General features: G+C 38.9%; 1 protein-coding gene across 3 annotated transcripts in view; it reads right to left on the bottom strand.

Moving 5' to 3' along the window:
• Positions 1 to 1,606: 1,606 nt before the first annotated feature.
• MDFIC (MyoD family inhibitor domain containing) overlaps positions 1,607 to 27,631 on the bottom strand; it is an 81,587-nt gene continuing 55,562 nt past the window's right edge. For all 3 annotated transcript variants that reach the window (XM_036424841.2, XM_045576123.1, XM_036424845.2), the window contains one exon: positions 1,607 to 4,984. In XM_036424841.2, coding sequence (XP_036280734.1) covers positions 4,737 to 4,984 — 248 coding nt within the window. In that variant the 3' untranslated portion in view covers positions 1,607 to 4,736. The remainder of the gene's footprint in view (positions 4,985 to 27,631) is intronic.

Raw genomic sequence — 27,631 nt, 5'->3', positions numbered from 1 at the left:
CCTTCCATTTTAACCAAAACCTCTACAAGTAATCCTAAATAAATGAGTAAATATTAGTAGCGTCACTGTTGAAACTAAGAATTTTCTCATGGGATACGCCCAGCTTCTCCCATGGTGTGAAACCTCCTGAGGGGGACCGGACTCTCCTGAGACGCCTAGAGACAAGCCACTAAACACTTCCTGCTTAACGTGGGCCACGTGAATGGTGAAAAGGACCCTCCTTGTAGAAACTGATGTTTTTATTATTATTATTATTATTATTATGGTATTATGTGTGTATATATCTTACCAATTCCCCCCCACACACTCCCATACATGCCCTCCCTCCCCAGTGTAGTAACTGTTTGATTTAACAATATAAACAGTGTGAGATAAACCTATCAAATATTTCCCGCCTTTGAAAACAAAAACGGTAATGCAAAGGAAGAGAAAAATTGCTATTTTAGTATTTGATAAAATGATATTATGCCTGACAGATTAGGTGTAACAAACCTACAGACCTACAAATCACAAGTAATTGTAAAGGGCATAAAGGCATTGACTAATTTGAAAATTAATATTATTAATAAATAAACTTATTCATCAGGTGGTTGGGTAAATCTAAGCATTTCAACTGAAATTCAAGAGAGTAAGCCACAAATCCTCTGGACTTGAGTCTCACTTGTTATGGCAGTGACTCTGACGTTTACAGAATTAGAATCTAGGGCACTGATAGGTTTGTGTGAATAAAAAATGGGATGTTATTTCCTAAGGTTTCCTTGGTTACTCCTTGGACTGTTTAGAGAAACTTCTTCAAGTAAAGAAAATGAATATAGTTGATATACTGTAAGAACACAAAAATAAAGTATTATATTTCTACATAACAAACCTTCTACATAATTTTAGAGAGGTTAAATACTAACTGTAAAAAAAGAAAAAAGTCCTACTGTTTAAAAATTGTGACAACTGAAAACCCTAAATAATATTTCTGATGACTTACTTTTAGGCAAAACTCATTAAATCTAATACCCAACTTCATAGAACTTTCATGTACATGCAATGTACAAAATTACCATGCCCTAGCTGGTTTGGCTTAGTGGGTAGAGTGTCAGCCTGTGGACTGTATGGTCCTGGGTTCGATTCCAGTCAAGGGAATGTACCTCAGTTGTGGGCTCCTCAGGGTTTATGCAGGAGGCAACCAATTGTTGTGTTTCTCTCACGTCAATATTTCTCTCTCTTCCACTTTCTCTAACAATCAAAGGAAAAATGTCCTTGGGTAAGGATTAAAAAAAACACACACCACCTTAATTTTTATAAGTTGAGAGACAATTCCAAAACAAATATGTAAAAACAAGTTACTTTTTTTAAAAGGTACAAAACTTGCATTTTGACCTATTGTGGAATACTATGTTTTGAAATCAATATGTCAACTGTGATTTTCAGTATAAGCTGAACTGATATTTTTCATAGTTCATTATGGGTGTGATTTACATAAGGAGACTAGAAAACCTTCAAAAAAGGAATGAACGTGATAAAATCCTCAGTTTTTAAAATTACAGTTGAACTTTTTCAAACAGCAATTAATATATCAATTACATACAACAGAACATCTCTACAAAATATTCTAAAGCACAAGAAAGAGGTCCTATTTTTATTTCAAGGTAATGTATTCATGATAATACAGATCAAGTTTAAAAATGAGATTGTTTCCACATTTAAAAAGAAACCGAGTCTATAACTGTAAACTGTATCACTTAGTCACAACGGCCATATAATTCAACAAAAACATGTTACATACAGAAATTCTAAAACACCTTGAAATTATTTTCACAATTGCCTACTTTGATTTGTTCCCCATTTATTTTTTAAAAAGTAATACAAGTGATAGCATTATAATTATTTAACAGGGTAGGAGTTAAGGGAAGACTAGATGATATAGGCATGCCATTGAGACGAGTTCGGCTTTGCTAGGAAGCTGTCTTTTAACACTCTCCAAGTCTGTTCCCGGATGATCAAAGGGGGAAGGGACTGAACAGAGGCAGTTTGGACGCATGCCCAGCAAGGTCTGGGAGGTCTGGGTGCTCAGCTGTCAGTCACACCTGGAAGACAGTCAGTGGCCAGCACAGGCATGACCACAGCAAAAGTGTGAGACCTGAACAGTAACACTCCTAGACAAGGGAGTTTCCTTGTGTGGCCCCCTTGCCTGCTGTCTGTGCCTGGCCCCTGTGCAGAGGGCCCTTTCCCTGCACTCACCCACGTGGTCCACGGCCATGCAGCTCTCCATGGCCTAACGGACTCTAACCAGCCTGATGCTCTGCCGGAACCAGCTGCAACACGGACTTTCTTGGCTCTAATAAGACCCCAGAGGCACCTTTCTCAGGACTGGCAGAAGGGACATAGGGACTTTGGAGCCCAAGGAATGTAACTCCCCGCAAGTAGAGCCTTTTCCCACATCTCTGTCTTCTGTGGGGACTCCTGAAAACGCTCGTTGCAGAGGAACCCCAAGAACTCACTCCTACGAATGACAGGGGAGTCTGGCCCACTAATCTCCCTAGTAACACCAGGTGCTTTATGGAATGACTGCAAAGCACACAACAGAGGAAAAGCGCTAGGGGTACAAATATGAAAAAACCAAAATATTCCATTAGTGTTCTCTGTTACAGAGAAACATTATTTTAAAAGTGCTAATGTTTTTACTGCAAATAGTAGCAGAATATAGTTAAGTATTAGACTAACCACTTGGTTGAGAAATTCTGCAGGATAAAAAGTGAAATATTTTAATAATTTTAGAACATTAGAAGGCTTTAATAGGACAATACACAGATGACACACATCCTAATATGGTATATGCCTAAGGTAACTCTGGGTACATGCAAATATTCAGATTCTGGTTACTATGACGTTCTTATATTTGACGTAACAACTAAAACACAAGGAAGAGAAAGTCAAGGGAGAGACAGATGTTTACTAGAATTCTATTCAAACCAGACTCTTTAAAGTTATGAGTGTATGTGTGTAAACGAGGGAGGTAACTACTTTTTAAGCACTTTAGGTAAAGTTATAAGTAGAATCTAGGTTTCATCTCAAAGAAAAAACCATAGGTAGCATTGCCATGGTTTAGATTTAAAATTTCTCTTAAAAGACTAGGTTTGCTTAAAAGCTTCCTAAAAATATGCACTTGTTTTTACTCTTAATTTGATATTCAACCAGAAAAATTAAAAATAACTATTAATCCAAAGTATATTTTCAAAATTTCTTCAAGAAATGACATTACATCAAACCAAACTACAACTTCAGGAAGATCAAATGCAGGAGACCACGTGATGTGAACACTTCCTCCTCCTTTTATCTGCCCAACACAGTGTCCATCTCAATAGCAATATCCTCAGTCTTGTAATTGACTTATTTCGGTATACAAGGTTTCCTAACCTGCCTTGTTAGTTTAATTTTACATAAAATCGCAATACTGAAATTGGTCAGGTAGTGGATGTTGAGACTCCCACTGCATTGGAAGAGTGGCTGGCTGTTTATAACATACAACACTGCTTAAGAAACAAACCAAAGACAAACCAACCCATGAGCCCCCTTAGAAAACAACACAATTCTCAAGTTAAAAAAAAAAAGGCTTTTGAATAAATTAAAACAAAAATACCGGGAGTTTAATATTAAAAATCTCCTAATTTAAATGCAATTTGTCAAAAAGCATTTCACATTCTTTAGAAAATATGGATTATAAATAAGGCCTTCTGTTTTTACCCAAAACTTTATCATAACTTTTACATTAATGTAAAAAAATGTATATTTTAGTTAAAGTTTATAGTGTTGTGTGTTTTTTTTTAAGTTATAGGTTTTACAACTAAAGAAAATCCATACTTAAGGTTTTTATTCTTTAACTGCTTAAAAATACACAGTGCAGGCTATTCACCTAAACTTTGCCCTAAGTTCAAATAATTCATCCCAGCAGCAGATAATCACTCATTCAAAGAGGCTTCCTCAAATGTCACATTCTCCTTGAACTTTCTGAACATTTCAGCAGATATTAGTTGTTCTTTTCTGTATATTGCGTTCCCATATCCTTTTGAGTTTCTCTCTCTCATAATCCCCATAGTATGCCTTGTGGTTCATTTTTACAGGTCTCTTTCCTCCACTAAACTCTCTTCTCATGGGTAGAAACTGAGTGGCAGCCATCTCTGCATCTCACAGATGACACACAGTAGGCACTCAATGTCTGCTGAGCAAATGCAGAAAGTGGAGAACAGAGCATAAAGATGAACTTGGGGCGCCCAACTACTATATAGATTTGTTTCCCCAAGTTTACTTTAAAGTAAAAATGTCTATTGTTAACCATGAATAGATGCCCCAATAAAATTAGTCTGCTTTGAATATCCATGGAGAAATAACACATTTGGAGCAAAAGCCTTCTGAAAACGAGTAAAAGAAATAGAAATATGTACGAAAAGGAGGAATTATTTAGTTGTTTTTGTTGGTTTTTGGCTTGTTTTGTTTTATTTTTTTGGTCAAAATGTCCCTTAGTCATTGAGTCCTATGAAAGAGTTTAAAAGTAGTTAACATGTCCCATATTAAACCATGTAGATCTGGTGAGAGGGGACAAAAGGCTTTCAGAGGTGACTAACATGAGTCAACAGTGCAAATACCAGGTTGCTTGTTTCATGAAATCCTACCGTGTGCTTTTTTTCCTTCCTTAAAAGGAAACTTTAAAACACTCTCCAGTTTTAGCACGAAGGGAAGAGAAATGTTTACGAAGGAAAACAAATGCCGCAGCACTCCATGCAGATCTCCAAACAGTCCGAGGACTCGCAGCAGGCGTCCATGATGCCGCAGTCCATGTCGCAGGGGCAGCGGCAGTCGTCGCCCGCGTCGTCCCCGCAGCAGCAGCAGCAGGCTTCCGAGGCGCAGGCGCCACAGGAGGCCTGTCCCAGGACGATGTTGCAGAGGGTCAGGAACTCGCAGAACAAGCAGGCCAGGATGCAGTGGACGCAGCAGTCTTCGTTTCCCACGGGGAAGAGGCCGCAGAGTGGGGGGAAAGGAGGGGCACACAATGCGTAAATCCTCAGTAGGCTGAATAGTCACTTGGTCAAAATAAGAAACCCAGAACCCAATGGCAGGCTTTCCTAGAAGTCTTTTGTAGGCCGAAATCTCAAAAATAAACTTAAGTTAAATTCTACATGAAAGATCTTTAGAACTAATACTCCATGTGAGGGGGCGGGGGGGGGGGGGGATTGTAGCTGTCTATACATGCACCAGTGGATGTGGGTGAGATTATTCCTGTCACACACTATGCAACCAACCTTGGTACTAGGCTCCTCTTTCTGTATATCCATCTTCCCTATATCCAACTGCTCTCTGTCACATAGGCCAAAACGATTCCAGGACATTGAAGTCTTATCAGAAAAAAAAAAAAAAAAAAAAAAAAAAAAAAAAAAAAAAAAAAAAAAAAAAAAAAAAATCCTTCAACTGTTCCACTCACCTGCTCCAAAAATTCAGCGAAAAAAGACATATTCAGTATATTACTGAATAACTGAATCAATAGTCAAATTGGAATCTATTGAACTGGGATCAGCATGCTTTACTTGCCAATAAAACTGACTCCATTTCATGGTATCAAATATTTTTAGTTTCACAAGAACTAAAGAAAAACTGAGACTTCTGTTTAGGTGCAACCATTGTTCCTGGAATCCAAGTTCTCCTGCCATTTTTTTTTTTAAATTTCTCTACTGATTAAGGTATGACATATGTGTCCTTATCCCCCAATTAACCCCCCCGATTGCCCTCACCCACCTATTTCTAAGGAAGGATTTGTCCCTTAACAAATGTGGATGAGGACAGTGACACTGCTTTCCCACTCCGGTGTGGCAGCGCACTTTGCATTTCCATTATTTCCTGAGACATCTCTAATAATCCCCCTTTAAAACAATATCTAGCAAACTTCACAAACTGATATAAAAAGGCAAGAAATCAAAGAGATCATAATCTAGAGATTTAGTGCCCCATATTTTAAACTTCTTTCCTTTAAAAGAAGTGATTTTCAAGTTTTTTCATGCCATAGCTTACATAAATTACTAAATTCCTGCTGCACACCAACAAATATATTTTTTTGCTGATCTGATAAAAAAATAAGTATAATTTTGATTCGTTTTTGATTCATTCACATTGGACAGCTATTGTTGTGTTGGTTGTCTTTTTTTTTTTTCTTTTATAATCTAAGGGGGGGGGGGTAATCAGTGCCCCTGCATGTTTTAAAAATTCAACAGTTAAAAATCACTGCTTTAGACTTTTGTCGCAAAAGAGCAGTTGAAGAAATTTTCTATTTCTGGAGGACTTTAACATGCATCACAAAGTTATTTAAGACCAATGTTATAACACCAACTTCTGAAATGCTTGTGAATTTTTACCAGGACTATTTCTGGGGGTGCGTGTTGTTGTTGGTTGGTGTTGTGTTTCGCTTTTTCTGTATTTTACACAATGCAAGCTTGAGGAGGGCACTCTGCTGGCAGTGGCAGCAATGCGGAGCCGCCCCACCCCATCCCAGTCACACCCACTGCGTTTCAGTCTTGGCGTGAACTCTGAGTGCCTCTGAGGAGTGTCAGGAAACTGCGAGATCATCCCATAATATGCTCCCCAACTCCTGGAATATGCCTGATTCCCTATAGTCTCTAACTTCATGGAGTCTCTAACTTTGTAAAAGTGGGGAATGTGCAAACACAAGGCCACGTTCTAAATGCCAGATGGCAGACTAGGGAGGGTCCAAAAAGAATTCAAAAGAGAAACTCCAGAGCTGTTTGCAGAATTTAAGGCTTCAAAGAATGCAGCAATCTTTCCTTTCATTCTTGGGCCCACTCTGCCTTACAATGGTCTGTAGAACAACTGGGAAAAGATCACAGAGCTGTAAGGGTCTGCAGGTTTCTCTCCATCTTCCCTGATGTTTTAGTAGGAGCTGATCATAGAAGGAGAACATGGAAAGCATCCACATTCATAACCTTGGAAAGTACTGGGTTTCTAGAACGTGTCTGTGGTTTATCTCTTTATAAACTTTTATCCTAATATCTCACTTATATATGTCTCTGTACAGTCGAGCTTGTACGGGAATTATATTATTATCATTTGTAAACTATTAAAAATGTCATAAAGAGCTAGCTTTATTATCAGTATTATTATTATGAAAATAGTGTTGAACTGGCAGTAAGCTACACTTCTGATCTTAACTTTCTTTTCCTCTGCTGAATGCTGCATTTCAAGACTGAAAGAGGGAGGCTGCAAAAGCTCACTGACGCTGAAGAACCTGTAAGTGAGTAATTTTAAAACGACACCATAAAATTCCTATGAGGAGCATTTTTGTACAAAAGTATGTGTTTCAGATTTACCCTTGTTGATTAATGTAGCTTTAGTCCACCTATTTTCCAGGTGTATAGCATTCCATTGATTTAATGCACCATGGTTTATTTATCCATCATGCTATTTATGAATATTTGGTCATTTCCAGTGTTTTTGTATTCTAAACATGGCTGTTTTAAACAGTTCTGTGCAAGTCTCTTAGAGCAGGGATGCTAAGTAAGTAGCAGAATAATGGGTAGGTCACAGGATGTGCATATGTTTAATCTTATTAAGTAATTCCAAATTTGTTTCCAAATGACTGCTCCAAAATTTAACCCCACCAATCAAGTATGAAAATGCTCAGGAGTGCATATCCTCACCAATCTTTGACACTGTCATAATTTCACACAGGCCAATTAGTTAAGTGTCCCACTGAGGTTTTACTTACTTACTACTAAGTTTGGACACTTTTTCATGTTTCTGTGCCATTCATGTTTCCTCTCCTTTGAAATGGCTGTTCAGCGTTCATGCTTTCCACTCACTTTTCTATTGATTTGCCTCTTTTTTTTTTCCTTATTGATTTGTAAAGTTTTAAATATTCAAGATATCAGGCCTTTGTCAAATATGATTATCTTTTCTCAGTATGTGGATTTTTCTGTTAGAATGACAAGAGACAGATGAATTAATTTTTAGAGCATGAGAAGTTGAAGTTATCAATAGGAATCTAAATTGTCTTATAATTAGCTGGAGGTATGGGGTTGGATGGCTGAGGAAGTGAAGTGGCAGATGGATAAGTCTGGCAAATCAGCGAGAAGAAGAGGAGACATTCGTAAGATCTGGTAGCCTAAAGAAATAAAAAGTTTTTGTGTCTGATTCTAACCAAGGGAGTCAGGCCAGCCCATATACAGAAAGAAAGAAGACACCAGTAAGGAATCAGGAGGAACAGACTGAGTGTCATTGGTGTGAAATCAAAAGTCTCAGGTGAAGAGTGGTAGAACTGGCATTCCAAACTAAACAACTCATTCATTCATAGGCTATATTCCTTTGAAAATTAAAATACCTTCCAGATTGTAGACAATAATAACAGCTGTCACACAGAAATCAGAAGTCCTAAGCCAAGAATAAGACCTCTCCAAACTCCTACATTTAGCCAACAAGATCTACCAGTTAATTAAGTCTGTTCTTGTCTTTGTATTTTTAGTAAACAAAGAAAAATTTTAAAATGTTCTTAGCTCTAAATAGGTCAAATACACCTTTTCTAGCCTGTCTCCTATAACTCATGATTTCTATAACTAATAGGTATGACTGATGGTTTTACATATATGGGAAGCCTAGCATTAATGAAGAAAAAGTATTTATTGGCTGTTGTCAGAATTAAAATAGGTGTTATCTTGGGACAGTGATGTTTTCATCACTCATTCATTAAAAAAACACAAAACTATTTAAGAAACTTACTTTATACTGAACTCTGTTTTAAGGTCTTTATAGATATTAATTTATTCAATTCTAATAATATTCCTAAGAAGCAGTTATCCCCAGTTTAGCAATACCAAGAAAGATTTATGGGAAATTTAGGAAATTCATCTAAGTCATGGAGGCAATAATTAGCAGCAGCCACTTGGAGGGAGGGATCACTCCTAATACTCACTTAATCTTCCTGGGGGACATCAGTTTTAAATCCAGAACATTCTGTTGATTTGTCTTGCTGATTTGTTTTTGGCCTTGAGTCAAGTCCCTTTCCTTTCTAAAGATGATTCTGAGTTTCAGTTTTAATGAAGAGTTGCTAGTAAATGTTAACCTTCAACAAGTACGTGTAAAGTTGATGAACTGCTGCCAATCACATTGTCAAAACAGACATAAGAAAGAGATGTCACAATCAAAAGAAAGAACTCTAATTAAAATATAAAAATTAAGGCCTATAATTATATGAACAAGAACAATGTTGCAATTACATAGGAACTCTAGTGGCCTAACTAGACTGATAAAATGACAGACGTCTCAAAATAATAAGCTCTTTATGTAAATATTAAAACTTACAAAAAATAGACAGCTTATCTAAACATGCCACCTATATAATTTCCTGGAAAAGCACTTTGGGCTACTCTGAAAAACCAAATCTATTAACAGGCCCCTAAAAAAACCACAAACCAAAATGCATTCTAGAGATTAAAGTGATATGAAACAAGGTGAATTTACAGAGACATCTACCAAAAACTTTTATTTCCTGTACTTTATAAGTAGAAAAACACCTCAATATAACAACAACAACAACAAAATGAATCCCTAATATCAAATCAATAATCTGACTTTTCATTCCTTGCCAGAAACATCTTTCTTTTCACCTGTGTTCTAGAAAGAGTCGTTTATTTGTGACTTGGGGCAATAGAAGTTAAATAAACTAAGAAAAAATAGTTGTTACAGTTTCTACCACCACCATCCTCACCCCCACCCCCAGTAGAATCAAAAATCATAAAAGGCATAAAGATGATGGTTTTGTGTGAAGCAAAGAGAGGATTATAAGAATTATTAAACTAAGCCTTACATAGAGAAACAAACTATAAAACAGATGATTCCTCTGTATCCATGAAGTTCAATGTTTGAAATAATTCTTGGCCCCATTACGAAGCTTTTACTTTTCATGGTTTTATTCAGTCATATTTGCAGTTTTTGCCAAAAGTGTTTAACCTCTGAGAAACCAACTAGATTTCAGGAAAAGGTCCCTGTCCCAAATTGGGCCAACCAGGAACTGCATAACTCAGTGGGTGACTGAGGGGAGAACAAGGCACAAGATGGAAAATTACTGCAAATTTGGAGGGGAGGGGAGGGGAGTTTATACCAGCAGCCAAGAAGCTAAAGGAAAAAAAGCATGAAAGGAAATCTTCAGCACGATGTTTTATTTTTGTTTAAAGTTATGAATCACTGCAGACACAAACCCAAACAAAATCTTTAGGTTTTAGAAAAAGTCATCAGTGTGAAAGCCATGGAGCTGTCTTATCTGGAAATCAGCTGCCAGCTTCCCAATCCCAATGAAGGTCCCCACTGGGACCTAAACAGCATCTCAGGTGACTGCCGGAAATATCTGTGACTAATCCAAGCGGCTTTGTTGTATTTAAAAATGAGAGTGAAGATTCATTTCTTTAAGAGCACGTTAGTTCTATAATGAAACGATCCCAATTATATATGGCCCAAACTACTAGGAAAAAATGAGGAAAGCTGTTTGTTACAGTGAAAGGAACCCCAACCTAGAGCCAACAGAAAACTCTGCAGGGTAAGCTCAGCTCTAGTCTAAACACACCTCTATGTCTTTAGTTTCCTTCTTTCAAAATGTGGTGTGACTTGCTCTTGTATTTCTTTGAACAAAGACGCTACATAATGGAGTACAGGGAAGCCAAAGAGCAGTGAGTTCTGAGAATAACCTACAGCCCCTGATTGAGCAAAAAATAAAAAAATTTTGAAAAAAAATGCAGCTGTGCATGTGTCTTATCTTAACTAATCTCAACTAACATTTCCTAAGGCTTAGAACGCTTGAAAATACACTCTGAATCAGATCCCTGTCACGTAAACTATACATGGAGAAATAGAGGTTCATTCTCCTTTTGAAGAGGCCAACAATATGCCAAAAAACAATACAGATTAGAACATGAAGTCATTAGAAAATGCACAATTAGTAATTTAGGAAATTGCACTGCGAGAAAGCCTGACTCTGGAGCTTCCAAACTACAGACAACCCACGGCTGTTCCCATGCCTTTAGTTGCTAAGGCTCCTGTCTGCCTGGTAAGGGTGCAATGGGACTGACTCATGGTGTGGAGAAGCCCCAATGGGTGAGGCATCCTTCCTCCCAGATATTGCTCCATTGGGACTGTTATTTCTCAACACAAGATAAAAAGCGGGCTAGAAGAAGGTTTTGGTAGTCCTGAACCCCAGCCAGAATGGCTGAGTTCCTGTATGGCCTCTAGGAAAAGCCAGCTATGAGGAAGGGACACAGACATCTCCAGGGAGTTGTGCTTCTGAAGTGCTCGCGGAGGCAGGAGACATTTCCTAAGACAGCGCGGTAGCTCAGCTCCAATAGCTCCCTGTCTCTAGGCCAGAGGACTCGCAGCATCTGGCGCCCGCCCTTGCATGACCTGATGCCTGCATAACTGGAAATGCGCCTCCACACAGAGCCCTCTGGCACACTGCTGTCAGCCAGAAAACCATCACCTGCTGGAGAAAGTGAGTTGGGTCAGGAGGTAAAATAAAGAGGACTATATTTGCACCTCAAAACAAAGATGACCACACTTGGCCCCAGCCGGTTTGGCTCAGTGGATAGAGCATTGGACTGAAGACTGAAGGGCCCAGGGTTTGATTATGGTCAACAGCACGTAGAATAAAAAGATGACCACACTTGTTGAACAACAACAAAAATCTTTACTATTATTTTTCATCTCAACAAACTTAAAATAACCTTAGGGGGAAAACTGCACCATTCTTCAAGACCCCACAAAAAAACTCCGTTGGCTGCCTCTGTGTTGGGCCCTGGGGATGGGTCCAAGCCTGTGAACCCTTAAAGAGACATTCTCAATTCACTGCAGCCTTGAGAATCTCAAGGATCCAAGACCTGATGGTTTTCAAAAGTAGGTGTTTTGGGGGCTCATCTCTTGGGTGCAGATCTTAAAAGTCAAGGTGCCCAATGTGAAGTTTGAACACTTCATTCCTTAGAGAGAAACTCTGGGTTTTGAGTTCCCTCCTGATTGTGGGCCATCACCCCAGGATTTGGATATATGGTAGGATTATGTCTCAGCTTCTCTTACCAGCTATGATGTGTTTGTTTGTTTTTTTCTCACTTGCTTGATGTATAGGATTCAACTGACTAGATTTTTATTTTTCAGAAGAATTTGCCCTACTAGTATATGAATTTGAAGCGGCACAGATGTCTATGGGAGAAGGTGAGTTTAGGTTTTTCCTAAGTCACAATCTTGCACCAGAATTCCTCGTACCGAATGCTTTTGTTACTAGCATTAATCTACTAAAGAGACCCACAGGGTTGGCCAGGTCACCTGTGACACGAGGTCTTCAAGGTAGCCTGGGAGTAAACAAACACACTAGGAGGAAACTGACAGGATTCCCAGGCTGGGGTAAGGCACAACAGTGAGTCCAAAGGGCGGAGGCCAGGCAGTGAGTGTTCTGGGGCCCCATGAAGGAAGAGGCAGCATCCCCAGCAGGAGGAACAGGGCTCTGAAGGCAGGAGAAGCTCCACCTTGACAAGGCTCAGGAGGCCCGCCCTGGCCCTGGCCAAAGAGGCCAGGCATCTAGCGTATACTCTAGGCAAGATGAAGAACAAACCACGTGAAATGTGACAGCAAAATGAGATGCCAAAGCACATGGCAAAGGATGCACAGGAGGTAAATCCTGCTATTTATGGAATTAGTTTATGAATCAATGATTGAATTGTTACTCTTACCACATCCCTCCTTCTCCAGCCATGTTCTCTGTTAACATTATTTGATTTCTTTAAGGCAGCATCATAAGCCTCAGATAAATAGGACAGTGTTACATTGAAATTATAAGGTATAAATACCTCCACCTTACTTTACTGTACGAACAATTTCAGAGCTACAAAAATCTACGAACATGTGTTTGCAAGTACTCTAAAACCGACAAAAGCAGATAAACAGCTTTCTCATGGAATAAACATTTTTCGGCCTAACTGTATTACTTTAAATTGCAGAAAAGAAGATAAAAACTGAGAGATCCAAGATGGCTGCGCCCAGGTAAACACCTAGCCGCAGCCGCACACAACAATTTCAATAAAATACAACTAAAATATAAAATGGACATTACCCAGAACTACAGGAAAGTCGACTGACTGGAAATTCTACAACAAGCAGCAAGGAGAAAAGCAGAAGGAAGTGCGGAGGAGCTGTAAAAGCCTAAGGTATGGAGACACGTGGCGCGCAAGGAGAGGACGGAGCCGGAGAGGAGGGAGGCCGAGGGCCTGGCTGGCGTTCCCTAGCAGGAAGGAGATAAACGCTCCAACTGTGTTGGGCCCAGTTCTGACTGCTCTGAACCCCAGTTCTAGGCCAGACCCTGGGGACCAAGGCTCAAACAGAGGGAGCTGGGCTGTAAGGCGGAACCCAGGGGGAGCGGAGAAAGGAGGTCCCAGAGGCGCACACATTGCGCGCAGAGAAGGGACAATTGGCTGTGCCACGGGATTGCCCTGGCGGGAAGGAGACAGGGGCTCCAGTCTGCTCTGAATGCCACCTCCAACTCCACTTCCAACTGAACTGAACCCCAATACCGGGCTCATTGGGGGAGAGCATAGACTGTTTGGTAGCAGGCGAAAATCAAGGGTACCTTTCTCTCAGAGGCGTTAGCAGCGAGTACTGAAGGACCCTGAAACCCAGGAGCTGCATAGGGTGGGGATGATGTAGGCTCCATCCTGAAACTCCGCCCCATCTGTAGCTGCGAAATGCGACAACGAAATAGATCACAAACGAAAGAAATGGAGGACAAAAAGCGACTAGATATAGAGTTCAAATCTACGCTTATAAGGTTTTTCAAGAATTTCCTAGAAAAGATGGGTAAGACCTATGAGGATATGAAAAGGGATCAACAAGAATTAATAAGGAATCAACAAGAAATGATAAGGGATCAACAAGAAATGATAAGGGATCAACAAGAAATAAAGAATACAGTGTCTGAAATAAAAAATATCATACAGAGTCTTAAAAACAGAATGAAAGATTGCAAGAATCAAGTCAAAGATTTGGAACATAAAGAGCCAGAAGACACTCCTCCACAGAAGCTAGAAGGTAAGAGAATCCAGAAAATTGAAGATAATGTAAGAAACCTCTGGGACAACTTCAAGTGAACCAACATCAGAATTATGGGGGTCCCATAAGATGAGAGAGAGCAAGATATCAAAAACATACTGAAAGAAATAGTGACAGAAAACTTCCCCCACCTGGTGAAAAAATTAGACTTACAAGTCCAGGAAGCGCACAGAACTCCAAACAAAAGGAATCCAAAGAGGACCACACCAAGACAAATCATAATTAAAATTCCAAGAGCAAAAGACAAAGAGAAACTATTAAAAGCAGCAAGAGCAAAGAAGGTAGTTACCTATAAAGGAGCACCTTTTATATACGATTGTCAGCTGATTTCTCAACAGAAACAATGCAGGCCAGACGGGAATGGCAAGAAATATTCAAGGTGATGAATATTAAGGACCTACAGCCAAAGACAATCTATCCAGCAAAGCTATCACTCAGAATCAAAGGTCAGATAAAGAGCTTCACTAATAAAAAAAAAAAAGCTAAAGGAGTTCATCAACACCAAACCAGAATTATATGAATTCCTGAAGGGGGTTCTTTCAAAAGAGAAAGTAAATAAAGATAAAAATTATGAACAACAAATACGTAACTATCAACAAGTGAATCTAAAAACCAAGGAAATAAAAAAAAAAAATCTGATGAACAATATTAACTGGTGAATATAATAGAATCAGAGGTATGGAAGGGGAGTGAACTGACGATTCTTGGGAAAAAGGGGAGAGGGGAATGTGGGAAGAGACTGAACATAAACTGTGCCCCTATGGATGAGGACAATGGGGAGTGGGGAAAGGGCAGAGGGTGGGGTGGGAACCTGGTGGAGGAGAGCAATGGTGGGGGGGGGGGGGAAGGAACATTTGTAATAATATGAACAATAAAAACTTATTAAAAAAAAAAAGAAGAAGAAGATAAAAACCCTCCTACGGAGCTGTTTCCCAACCCTCTGCACTTCATCAGGGCTGATCCCCATTGGGGTTTTCTGAGTCTCAGCTCATCCACTTATGGTGGCAATTCAGACAAACCAATGCTTCCCCCCAAAAAATCCCATAATTGCCTGTGGTATTTGTTGCTGTCTTTATGTTTGGTTTCAGTGAGGCTTCTAACAACAGAAAGACAACATTCTTGGGGGCACAAAAACAAAGATGAATCTTTCATAGCATGCACAAACCTCCTATATAAAAAAAATTTCACCTTGCAAGAATGTTTCAGAACTATTACTACTTTATACCAAAAGCTCCCCTCTATCCTAATTTATTCTATATTAGCTGAGGTTTAAACTAATTATAAAATATTTTCAAAAGTATAATAGTTTAATACTATAATATATAAGTATTAAAATTAGTAAAAACATTTCTCAGTGAAATTAGAATTTCTCTTTCACTTGAATCATTTTTTGGAGTGAGGCAGGTTCATTTGAGAATGAGAATATTTTTGTTTTTGTTAATCCTCACCAGAGGATACCTCCCCCCCCCACTTTTTTTTTTTTTTTTTTTTTTTTTTTTTTTTTTTTTTTAATAGAGAGAGAGTAGAAGGGAGGGGGAGAGACCAAAAGAAAGAAACATCAATATGAGAGACACATCAATTGGTTGCCTCCCACAAGTGCCTGCCAGGAATCATGCCTGCAGCAGAGGTTTGTGCCCTTGACCGAATCAAACTCACAACCCTTCAGTCTGTGGGCCAATGCTCTAACCTTTGAGCAAAACCCACTGAGACAAAATAACTTTTAAAAGCCAAGTAATGAAGTAAACATATGTATTCTGAAAGAAATCAAGTCTAGTACAATGACAATATAATTCAATCTAGAAAAAAAATTATTATTTCAAAAGTCTTTCACCCTAGATAGAGATTTTTAGAGGAATTTCTCTTAAGCTATGTCCTCATACTCTCATACTGTCAAACACACAAACTCAAATAAACCCATCTGAAAACATTATTATTGAAAATGTCATGAGTCAATGCCACTTGGGTTCTCCTAAATTGTAATAAATTGTTCAATGAAATGAGGCAAAATATCTAACTGCAATGAATCAGGATAGAGAGAAAGTATGAAAAAGAGAGAAATGAGAGGAGGGAGAAGTGGGAATTGGGGATGGATAGGGAAGGGGGAGAGAGACAGACAGACGGATAGACATACAGAAGTATACTTGGGAGTAACAAGTAGGCTTGCATGCTAGATCATCAAAGATAAAATCTTCTCCGAAAGCACACAAAATATAGTCCTAGACGTGAAGGGCACCTTTTCGTTCCTTCTCCTTCAGAATCCTTTTTAAAACTCTGTGTTCAAAGTTAATATTTCCCTAATCATCCATTCTTAAACATTTCTGTGCTATTTAGCCAGTTTGAATACATAGCGATGACGGAGGGGACATACAGAAAGGAATTGAAATAATGTTGTAGTAAAACCCTGGAGGCAAAGTAAGAAAATATGAAGGCACTGAAGACAATCATTTAAAAAGTATAAAATATGATATTACCAAAATAGTTTTAGTAAAAGACAAAGGGATGTTAATATAATCCTGTTACGCTTCTTTTGAATTTTCTCTTTCCTACACTGCCCATGGGCTGAACACGTGGCATTTGGAGAGGAAGTACAGTATGGATGACACAACAGTATTGTTTCAGTTCATCAGCTGGTGTCAGCATTTATATTCATCTATCCTCAGAAATGGAACTAACTCTTTCAAAGGTAAAACACTTTAGCTAAAGTGATAAGAATTTAGGTAAAGTAAAATACAAAACATAAAGAAAATGTTCTGATTTATTGTGAGCCTCTGAGATAAAGTTTCAACTGTGACAGGTCACCTCAAATATTTGAAGACAAAAATTATACTCAGTGAACAATACTCTGCTACTATTTCCCCGTGTACCCACTTCATAAACTACAAGACTCATGAGTCATCAGCCAGTTTTTGTCAGAACATTCAAAACATCCTGACTATCCTGTATTTCCTCTCCAAAACTTCCTTCTTTGAGAATTACAGTATTAAGCAATGTCTAATACCATCATTGTAAGTATGAAGTAACTTTTTGAAAACTTTCTAAAATAAAAAGAAACTTTAATATGTTTAACATTATTTCAAATCAATAACTATAACAGGTAGCACTTTATAATCTATCTCTGCCCCTCTGGCCAACTCAAAGACATCCTTCTCCTGCATCATCAATATCTTCCCTCCATGAGCTCATTACCAGCAACACTCAGCCAATAAAACCCTACCCCTAAAAGCATCCCCCTTAGCTCACAGCCCTTTCACCATTCTTCTTCGGGAAAACTTCTTAAACAGAGGAGCCTACACTAGTAATCTTTCACTGTTCTCTTTTCATTCTCTCTGGAACCCACTTCTATCAGGCTTTTGTCCCCATCACAAAAACAAAGTATGAAGATCACCGATGATTTTCATAGGGCAATGCCAGTGGTCACTTCTCATTTATCTTACTGGGCTTCTCATTTGCATCGAACATATGATCATTCCCTCCATCTTGAGACACTTTTTTTTCCCCCTGAGCTGTCCCTCTTTGTTGCTTCCTTCTCTATTGTGGTTTACTCATCCTCATTTTTTTTCCTGGTTCTTCCTTATTTTCTGATCTCTACATATGGGAATAGTTTAAGGCTCAGTTCTTGGAATATTTAACTTTATCTACTTCTGGACAGTTCTTAACTCTGCTTACATATTACAGTGAGTCATGTGGGCAGCTTCTAAAGAAAGCCGATGCCTTGGCACCATGCCATTGCATTCTGGGAACAAAACCCAGAAGTTCTTTTTTTTTAATTTTTAAAAATATATTTCTTTATTGATTTCAGAGAGTAATGGAGAAGGGGAGAGAGAGAGAGAGAGAGAGAGAGAGAGAGAGAGAGAGAGAGAGAGAGAGAGAGAGAGAGAGAGAGAATATGATTGGCTGCCTCCTGCATGCCCTCCCCCCTGCCCCCGCTCCTCCCCCACCCCCGTCCCTCCCTCCCCCCCCCCCCCCCCGCGTCCCTCCTCGCCCCCCCCCCACCAAATCAAGCCTGCAACCCAGGAATGTGCTCTTGGCTGGAATAGGTCTTAGGACCCTTCAGTCTGCAGGCTGACGCTCTATCAACTGAGCCAAGCTGAAGCTGGCCAGGGCTAAAACCCAGAAGTTCTTATTTAAATATGCAGGATGCCAGGGTTGAGAACCCCAGTGCCAGGTGACCCCATCCATTGAACATTATGTGCTCTGATGATGCACAAAACGTGTCCCAGGCTGCAGATTTCTCCTCTAAACCTCAGACTCCTCTATCCAACCACCGATTTCACATCATCCCTTGAGTAGATAATGGGCAACTAAAATCCAACATGTTCCAAACCAAACTCCTGATATTCCTCCCAAACCCTGTTCTTCCCACAGTCTGCCTATCTCTGCTAATGGCAACTCCATACTTTCAGCTGCTCAAGCCAAATAAGTTGGAGTCATCTTTCACCCCTGTGTTTCTCTCACTGCAATCTCATCCTCCCATTGATCTTACTCTGCCTTCAAAGAACATGCATGTGCAACATCTCGCCACTGCCACCTGCTCCAACCCTCTCATCTCCCATCTGCACTCCTGCAGGTGTCATGGAGCAGGGCCTCCCCTTGTGCTCCAGTACAAAAAGCAGTTGATGTTCAACATGGTAAGTCAGATCATGTAGGCTGTCTTCTCAAAATCTGCCTTGGCCTTCCTACTTTGCTCAGATCGAAATCAAAACTTGACTCATTAGCTCCCCTTTTATTTGCTCCCCTTTTCAGTGTTCCGTTCTTAGAGATAGTTAACTTTAGAATAAGATATCAAGGATACCCAACATCTGTGGTTATTTCCAGAAACAACAGAAGAGGAACAGTATTCGGTTGCCATCTTTCTGAAACTCTCTTGTCAGATTCTCAAGGAAACCCATGAACCAAAAATGATAGAATCGCTGCGTAAGACACTATCACAATTAATCAAAAATCCAATTTATTATAGGTGAAGTCTTAACCCTTTCAAGCTTTTCAATGTGGCTTATTCTTCACTTCACAGGCAAACATAAATTTACTTTAAATACATGTTTAAATTAAGCTATTGTTTTCTATTTCTCTAAATTATGCAGTTATTTACGAATTCATCTTTCCTATACTTTTTTTTTCTAACTCTTAAAGTGCTTGTTTATTTGTTTATGTGTTATATCCTTTCTAATACTACACTATGTGCAAAAGCCATTTTTAAATTCAATTAGGGACCCTAATAACCTAAAGCAGGAGAAGCTAACAATTTCCATCGACTTGTGGTCCAAAACAAAGTCAGAAATTTGGAACTCAGAATTATAACTGCTTGCCCTGTCAATGCATTCCATTCAAATGCAATTACTGCTTCTGGAATGAGGTGGGAGTAGGACTTGAGATAGGCTTTTAAATCATTTTAAAGGTTACATTTCCTCAGACAAAGTTATTCCGCAGAAGTTACTCAAAGGCTTCTAAGATTAATCAACCACTCAACCCACACAGAATGGAGTCATCTAGGTTAACCATTCAGTAAAGGCTTCCCTGGTTGCTCAGTTCTCTTGCTTTGATAATAGCTGTGCATTCACATAATTCGGTATATTGAACTCTATATCTAAACTCTAAAGAAATAAAATGCTGGCTTGTCAAGAAAGTATATTATCACCTTCTTAAAAATCTTCAAATGTTCTCTCTTTCCTGAATTCCTTCTTAAACACATTCAAACCTTTTCCATATTAAAACAAAATAATACAAATCAACCTCCCTGACCTATACTTTCAACCTGGACTTTGGCCTTTCTGGAGCTATTTATTGTGTTTCCACACATTCCATAACCCATATTATTCTGGATTCTCCATGAATATAGCTCTTAACTAGGTAGCAGAATGACATCCACACTGCTAAATACAATAGAATTATTACAGTACTCATCCTACTGAAACTGTCAACAATATCTGATGCAGTATCTTGTACAGTCCTTTAAAAAATAAAAATAAAAATATATCTCTATCTCTATCTCTCTCTCTATATATATATATACATATAAATATAAATATATATAAATATATATATTTATTTCTTTATTGGTTTTAGAGAGGAAGGAAGAGAGGGATAGAGATAGAAACATCAATGATGAGAGAGAATCATTGATCCACTGCCTCCTGCACACCTCACACTGGGGATTGAGCCCGAAACCACGACATGTGCCCTTGACAGGAATGGAAACCGGGGCGGTTCTGTCCATAGGCCAACGCTCTATCCACTGAGCCAAACCAACTAGGGCCAGTCCTTCTTAAAATTCTCTTTCCCCGGCATCCATGACATCACTGACCTTTCCAATCTGTTTCTTCTCTCACCTGTTTTCTCTCAGCCTGATAGTCTTCCCTTTGACTCTTTGCCCTTTGACCTCTCCCCTAGACTGTTTTAGCAGTAACATGGCCTCACTCCAACTTACTCTGACATCACCGTGAAGAAAAGTCTACTTAAGCTGATCGCACACACTCCCACCTCACCAGACTGGCTAGCCTCCATTGATCCCTGAGTCATGCCCCTTTAATCCCTCTGCCTTTTCTCTTCCATCTCTGCCTGGGAAAGCGCATTCAGATTACATTTCAACTTGCCCTCTATGAAAACAAATATAAATTAGTATGCTTGCTTCTAACTCCCTTGTTCAAGCTCCAGTGTATATTTTTATTTTCAAATGGTCTTGGATTGTGTATCACACTTGAAATGGAACAGGTCTAAAATGCAACTCATGGTCAGCCTCAAACTATATCCAGCTATTCCCCATAATTCCCTAATTTCTATATTTTCCCAACTATTGGAACTGGAAGATTAATGACAGTCCTGCTTCGGATGCATGTCTGACTGCTGCTCCACTTCTATTCAGAGTTAGCCCTGGGCTCAGACCCTTCACTCAGTCCTGAAACCCTAAAGAAAACCTTCAGAGCCTCCATTACCCATACTTGGCACAGCTCTTTGTATTGAAAACAAACTTTCATTCTACAGAAGCTTGGCTGCCCTACCCACCTCTTACTATTTGACCTAATAAAAACATCATCTCAACCTTTCATCACGGTACAAAGAAGACATTACAATCGTACAGTGTTAACAGGGTCCTACGATTTGTTCCATTCTTTCCATTTAGCCTCTTATTCTGCAGCTGGGTTTCTAAAAAGTCTCCTCACTCGGATGCCCCACACCCCAAAGCTTCCTGGCCAATCTATCTGTGTCTCCATTGTTCTATTTCCTCCCCACCCGTCTCCTGAGTAAATGCTAAGCTAATAGAAATACTTTTGAGTACTGGCCTGAAACAGCTTGTCTATAAAACCAGAAACCAAAGGTGGAGTCCATCATACATAACGGATAGCATCCATCTCTTCTTCAACATGGCCTGCAAAAGTGAGATATGATCAAAGAAGCACTAAGATTTGAGGCAGACTGGGAGGGGTTTCTATATTACAAATGTTAAATTGTATGTATTTCAGAACCTTATAAAATCTTTTCTTTTTGCTCCTTATCAAATGAATAGGTATAACAATAATTTACTATTGGGCATAAATTATAGTTAACCTATTTCCCTAAAGGATGTGCTTTTAAATATTTACTTTCAACCCTAAATTAACACTTACCACTAATAAATACTTTGGATAGAAAATTACTTACTTTTAAGAAGAGAGAAGAGATGATTAAATGCTTCAAATAAATAAATAACCATGATTTGTAATTGCAGGATGATTTATTTATACTTGGACATACTCTACTTTGATCATGCCTGTTCTCCTTACATATACACACACCCTACTCTTTGTACTACTGTTGTTCCATGAAGTGTGTTGGCTGAGCAGAGAAATTTATTAAAATCCTCATTTCCAATACACTGACAAACATTGCATCAGAAAGCAGAATTATAAACATATTCTAATACGGAATAGAAGACACTGTGCCTCAGAAAACACAACAAAATAAAACATCATCCAAGCAAAATAAGCATCTGAGAAATGCAGCAACATATCTTGTCCAAGTCCCAGAAAATTGGTTTCTGGGAGATCAGATTATTACACAATGGTCATATGACAAAGTCCAATTTATCCTTCTACTAAGATACTAATACTTGTACAGTTGTAGGCAAAACTGAGAAATTCATTTATTTGTTTGTTTAAATATATTTTTATTGGAGGGAGAGGGAGAGAACCATCAATTAGCTGGCTGCTTCCTGCATGGCCCCTACCTGGGCTCAAGCCTGCAACCCAGGCATGGGCCTTGACCTGGAATCTAGCCAGCGAGCTCCCAGTGCATGGGATTATACTCAACCAACTGAGTCATAGGGGCCAGGGCAACACTGAGAAGTTTTTATGGGAAAAATGAATAAGATTTTGTAATACTACTAAAACTAAGAATGAATCATTCAATTTAAATTTTACTTTTCTAATTTTTTTAGGATTTGGGAATGCATATTTGAAAAACATACAGGATAATGAGAACACTTAATGGGGTGGTCATCAGGAGTTCTGAGTTCTAATCCTGCCTCATTTGAGTTTCTTTTTCTCCTTCCTGAAGCTCAAATATTAACACTCTCCTCTACCTCCCTCTGAGGATTTCAGCTTTTCTGAGGTTTTAAACATAACGATAAAGAATAACTACAGATGTTCTCCAATTTATATCCCTTTCTTACTTTGGCATTGACTGAACACTCATTATTAACCAGGTACTTGGCTGTGTGCTAGAAATTAAGAGATGAATAAGATGAAATCTTTGCCTTCAATGAGTTTTTAGAGCAGAAAGACCAAAATCATAGGTCAACTTTAGTATTATGCTGTATGTGGCAGGTACTGTAGGGACCCAATAGAGGACAATTAGCCCAAAATTGGGGCATCAGGATATGATGCCTGAGCTGAGGCTACAAAAAATGTGCACAGATCAAGAAGGCAAAGAAAGTTATGAGAACATTCCAGTCTAAAAAGAAGTAAAGGCATTCAGCTGTGTCACTTAACCATGTGTGCAGGGACCTCTACGCCTCGCAGCAAAGGCGCAATTTCAAGTTCAAGGAGTTAGGTCGGAGTGGTAGATGATGCGGAAAGAAAAGGAAGCCATTAGGTCAAAATATATTTTTCCCCCCATTTTATACCAGTGATTCTCAAGGAAGGAGGGGGCGGGATGTATGTGAACGACCTAGTGGGCTTTTCAAACTGTCCTGGGCCATTGTGGCCATCGCTTTGATGGCTGCGCACCCCATCTAGACTGTCTCCCATGGAGTCACGGCCATCCTCCTCCTCACAGAGGGGATGATGCCTGTCCCCATGGTAATGTTGTGAAAAACAGCTACACTGTGAACACAAGGTAAATACACTGAGAAGAAGGGAGAGAGGCGTTTAAAAAGGAGACAGAGAAAGATCACAGAGATTAGAAGCCAAGAGAATAGTTTAAAGAAAGGGAAGGAGAAAGAACCAATAAAATCAAAGGACTGGGCTTAAGTCTCTCCATATGTCCAAAGACTTCCTAAAAGGCTTGTTAGCATCACAAAGTCAACACATCTAAAAACAACTCCTCAGCTTTATCTATGGTAATCATTCTTACATAATTGAACTAAAGAATTTCTGCAGTACGGAGAGAATAGAGAGTAGAATGCTTCCAGGAAATATACAGGATACTAGATGTAAAATGATGGCCTTTGCAGAAGTCATATATATCTAGCTATGTAGCTTCCTAACACAGGGCATCCCAAGCTGCCCGGGGACTGTCTTTTTTACCTCTCCAGCCTCATTTCTCCTAATTTAGCTCCTTAGCAACAACAAATGGTTTATGGTTCTTTGAACAAAATACATTAGGTCATAAGCTCCTTCAGCCTCGAATGTCTCCCTCAAATCCCTAACCTAATCTTATCTTTCAGGTCTCTATGGAGGCACTGCCTTCAGGAAGCCAACATTCCTGACCCTTCCCAGTGTGCTCCTTAATGATGATGATGAAAACAGAAGCTAACATTCCAAATATTTCCTCTGGGCCCAGCTGTGTTCCAACTCTGCTAAATGCAATATCAACTGAACTCCTCGTCACAACAATCCCATGAAGGAGGGACTAATAATATCCCATTTACAGATAAGACACTGACACATAAAGAAGTTAAGAAACCTACCCAAGGACATATACCAGTCAGTAGTAAAACCAATTTTTGCACCAGAGCAAGCTGGGTCCAGAGCCTCTGTGTGATGAGATATTGATATGTATATGATATTCCTGATTCTCTTGTTCAGCATCTGTGTGCAATGAGCTGCTGGGATTGGCTATGCATTTCTTAATAAATATTAAATCTGTCAACATGAAGTGTATGTTACCAAGATTCCTAAAAGCATAAAATCTCTTCTAAAAATATCTTTGTTGAAATTTAATTTTTATAAAACTAGTAGGGACCTGGTGCATGAAATTCGTACACAGAGAGGGGGAGTCCCTCATCCTGCCCTGCACCCTCTCCAATCTGAGATCCCTCTCGCAGTCCAAAACCACTGACTCCAAAGTGCAGACATCTGCTTTGGGAGGTAAGGTGGAGGAAGCTACAAGAGGGCAGCAGGGCTGGAGCAAAGGCAGAAGGTGGCTCTGGCCAGAGTGAAGGCGGAAGGTAGCAGGTCCCAGGTGCTGGAGGGAAGCCAGTGCCAGCATCCAGGGGAAGGAAGGCCTATTCTTGCACAAATCTTCATGCATCAGGCCTCTAGTATACTATAATTATTTCAAAGGTCAAGAATCTTAAAACAGCCAAAATCGGTTTGGCTTAGTGGATAGAGCATCAGCCTGGAGACTGAAAGGTCCCAGGTTCGATTCCAGTCAAGGGCTTGTACCTTGGTTGCAGACATATCCCCAGTAGAGGGTGTGCAGGAGGCAGCTGATCAATGTTTCTCTCTCATCGATGTTTCTAGCCCTCTCTCCCTCTCTCCCTTCCTCTCTGTAAAAAGTCAATAAAATATTGTTTTAAAGGAATCTTAAAACATTTAATCTTAAAACTCTACACCTGGGTGATACAATCAGAAAATTAAGTATTATGAAAATTTTTAATTAAATAGAACAAGTAGAAATCTACTAATTTAAAAACCTTTATTTGTGTATTTTCCCACATGGTACTTTTTTTCTACTGTATATAATGTACTTTTTAAAAGAACATTTTTTTAAATGAACATGTGCACACATTCTCTTTTTCAGTGCTAGTTTCACAGAAGAGTAGGATAAAGTGATTTGGAATAAAAAATGTATCACTAACTCCTGGGAAACTCTTTGAAGCTAATGTAATAGGCATCACTGTAAATTAATAACAACAAAAACTTAGACACAGTCTAGTCTTTCAATATTTTAGAGACTAGTAGGGAAGAAAACAAAACCCAGGCATAGGTGTAAAAATTATTTTAAAATTTTAGTAGGTAGTGCTTCAAGACAAATCTATAGTAATAAGAAGATCCCTATCTCACGCACAGGTGTAATACCAATATCTGATGTGGGTGGTGGAATGGCCAGTAAATGAGCTTTTTTCTGAGGATTTTTATAAGAAAAATATCAGGAGTTAGCAGCATAGGCTGTGGAGCCAGAATTGTCTGGGTTTGCATCTCAATTCTATCATACACTGATTGACTTTGGTGGCTTCACTTAACCACTCTGTGCCTCAGTTTCTTCATTTATAATTTGATAATTACGTATTGTTCACAGAATTACAGTGCTGTTGGGAGGATTAAATGATTTCATGTGAGCAAAGCAGGTAGAAAAATACGTAGAATGAATCTAAGTAACTAACTATCCTAAACCAAGGCAACTTAAAAAGAGAATGTGATGGAGCACATGTCAGTCTATGTGTACTCAAGCCTTAGTATACCTACAGTGAAATACATATTAAAACATGTCACCGGCCCACTATCTTAATCATGGGGCTGATTAAGCAATGGGCACACCATATCTTAGCAGTCTTTTCCAAACTTAATCAGCAAAAAAGTCCTTAGTGTTCTTACTAAAACACTATGAAGTGGTTACATATTTAATTCCATCATTGGAACCACAAAATACCCCTCTACTTGTCAACAGTATTTATGTACAACACAAAATTGTAATCAGGAACACCATTTATTCAGAAAAAGACAAACAGGGTCAAACTGGGCATGGTTAGCTAATTTTGAAGTTCTCAGTGACTATTATCTCACTATTCATTTGGTCATTTTGCTGTAAGAAAAACAGACATAGGTGATGAAGACTAGAGAAAAACGTAAAACAAAAAGAAAAACATAGAACTGAGAAAATGTTAGCTATTAAATCTCCCCACTGTTATTGCATTTTATTGTTGACAGTATTAATGTCTGTGTCCATGGGCTATGCATATATGTTCTTTGTATAATATCTTTGATTAAATAGATAGCACAAGTAGAAATCTACTAATTAAAAACCTTTATTTGTGTATTTTAAGTCTGTTCCATGTACCCACACCTCTGGAGCCCATTCAAGACTTGCTGTCCTGGAATCCAGGTCTTATGTCTGTTCATCAAAACCCTTTCTGGTGGTGCTCTATTCTATTCCACAGGTTTGAGATTTCTTCTCAACCAAAGACGCCAAACATTCTCTACAGCAAGAGACCCGGGTGTAGAGTTCCTGAGGCTGCTTTGCTGAAAGAGCTGAACCACAGAATCTTGGAACTGAAACTTACTTTGAAGATTCCTAGTCCACACCTTTCACACCATTTTCTAGAAAAAGCATCCCCAAGGAAACCCAAGTCCCCTAGGTAACTGGCAGCAGAGCTGAGACTGTTTACTTTGAATGTGCCTTCTACCAGTTTTCTGCTTATTTGTTTAACTACAGTGCACTGCCAAGAAAACAGACTTAACTGTAAAACTGAAAATCAGAAAAAACAACACAATTTCAGGCCACAACCTTAAATAGCAGCAAAGAAAAAAGAAAACATCCAACTCTGAGCAAATATGTATCTGGACAATGGCATTTTCATCTGGATTCAAGCATTCAAAATAAAAGAAACCTACAACTGGCTAAATTCTATAGCTTAACAGAAAAGTCATGGATAGGACACTGTACAATATATTTAGTCATCTTCATTTGTGCTTCATACTTCTCATGACCCCAAGCCCTGCCTGGGACAGAATTTGTGATAATGTCAGGATTACCAGGGACTTCCTCATCCATCTATTTGTACTGAGCCGTAAGTGTGAGTATGTACGTAAGAGGGGGAAACAAAGATGGAAAAAGGAAGAAGGTTTATAGAAGTATATTTCATATATTGATTTTCCTCTTTCTTCATATGCAGCTTATGAAGCTGCATTCTTACATCAGAAATAAATTGACACATGATATTAAAAGTAAGCAAATAATAAAAACTTTTATTAAAATGCCATAACCAATTTCAAGTGGGATTAATATGCAAATATTACTATTCTTTATAATAAGTAAATAGCAAATGGAAAACAAGGGGTTTGGGACATAATAAGCAAATTCAAATGCAAAAAAACAAGTGGGTTTCAATTGCATTCAATTATTTCACCCAATCACCTAAAAATGAAGATCT

Source organism: Pipistrellus kuhlii, unplaced genomic scaffold, assembly GCF_014108245.1.
Source record: "Pipistrellus kuhlii isolate mPipKuh1 unplaced genomic scaffold, mPipKuh1.p scaffold_m20_p_10, whole genome shotgun sequence".
Taxonomy (NCBI): Eukaryota; Metazoa; Chordata; class Mammalia; order Chiroptera; family Vespertilionidae; genus Pipistrellus; species Pipistrellus kuhlii.
The sequence above is the reverse complement of the archived record's forward strand: the minus strand, read 5'-3'. Positions and strand labels throughout refer to the sequence as shown.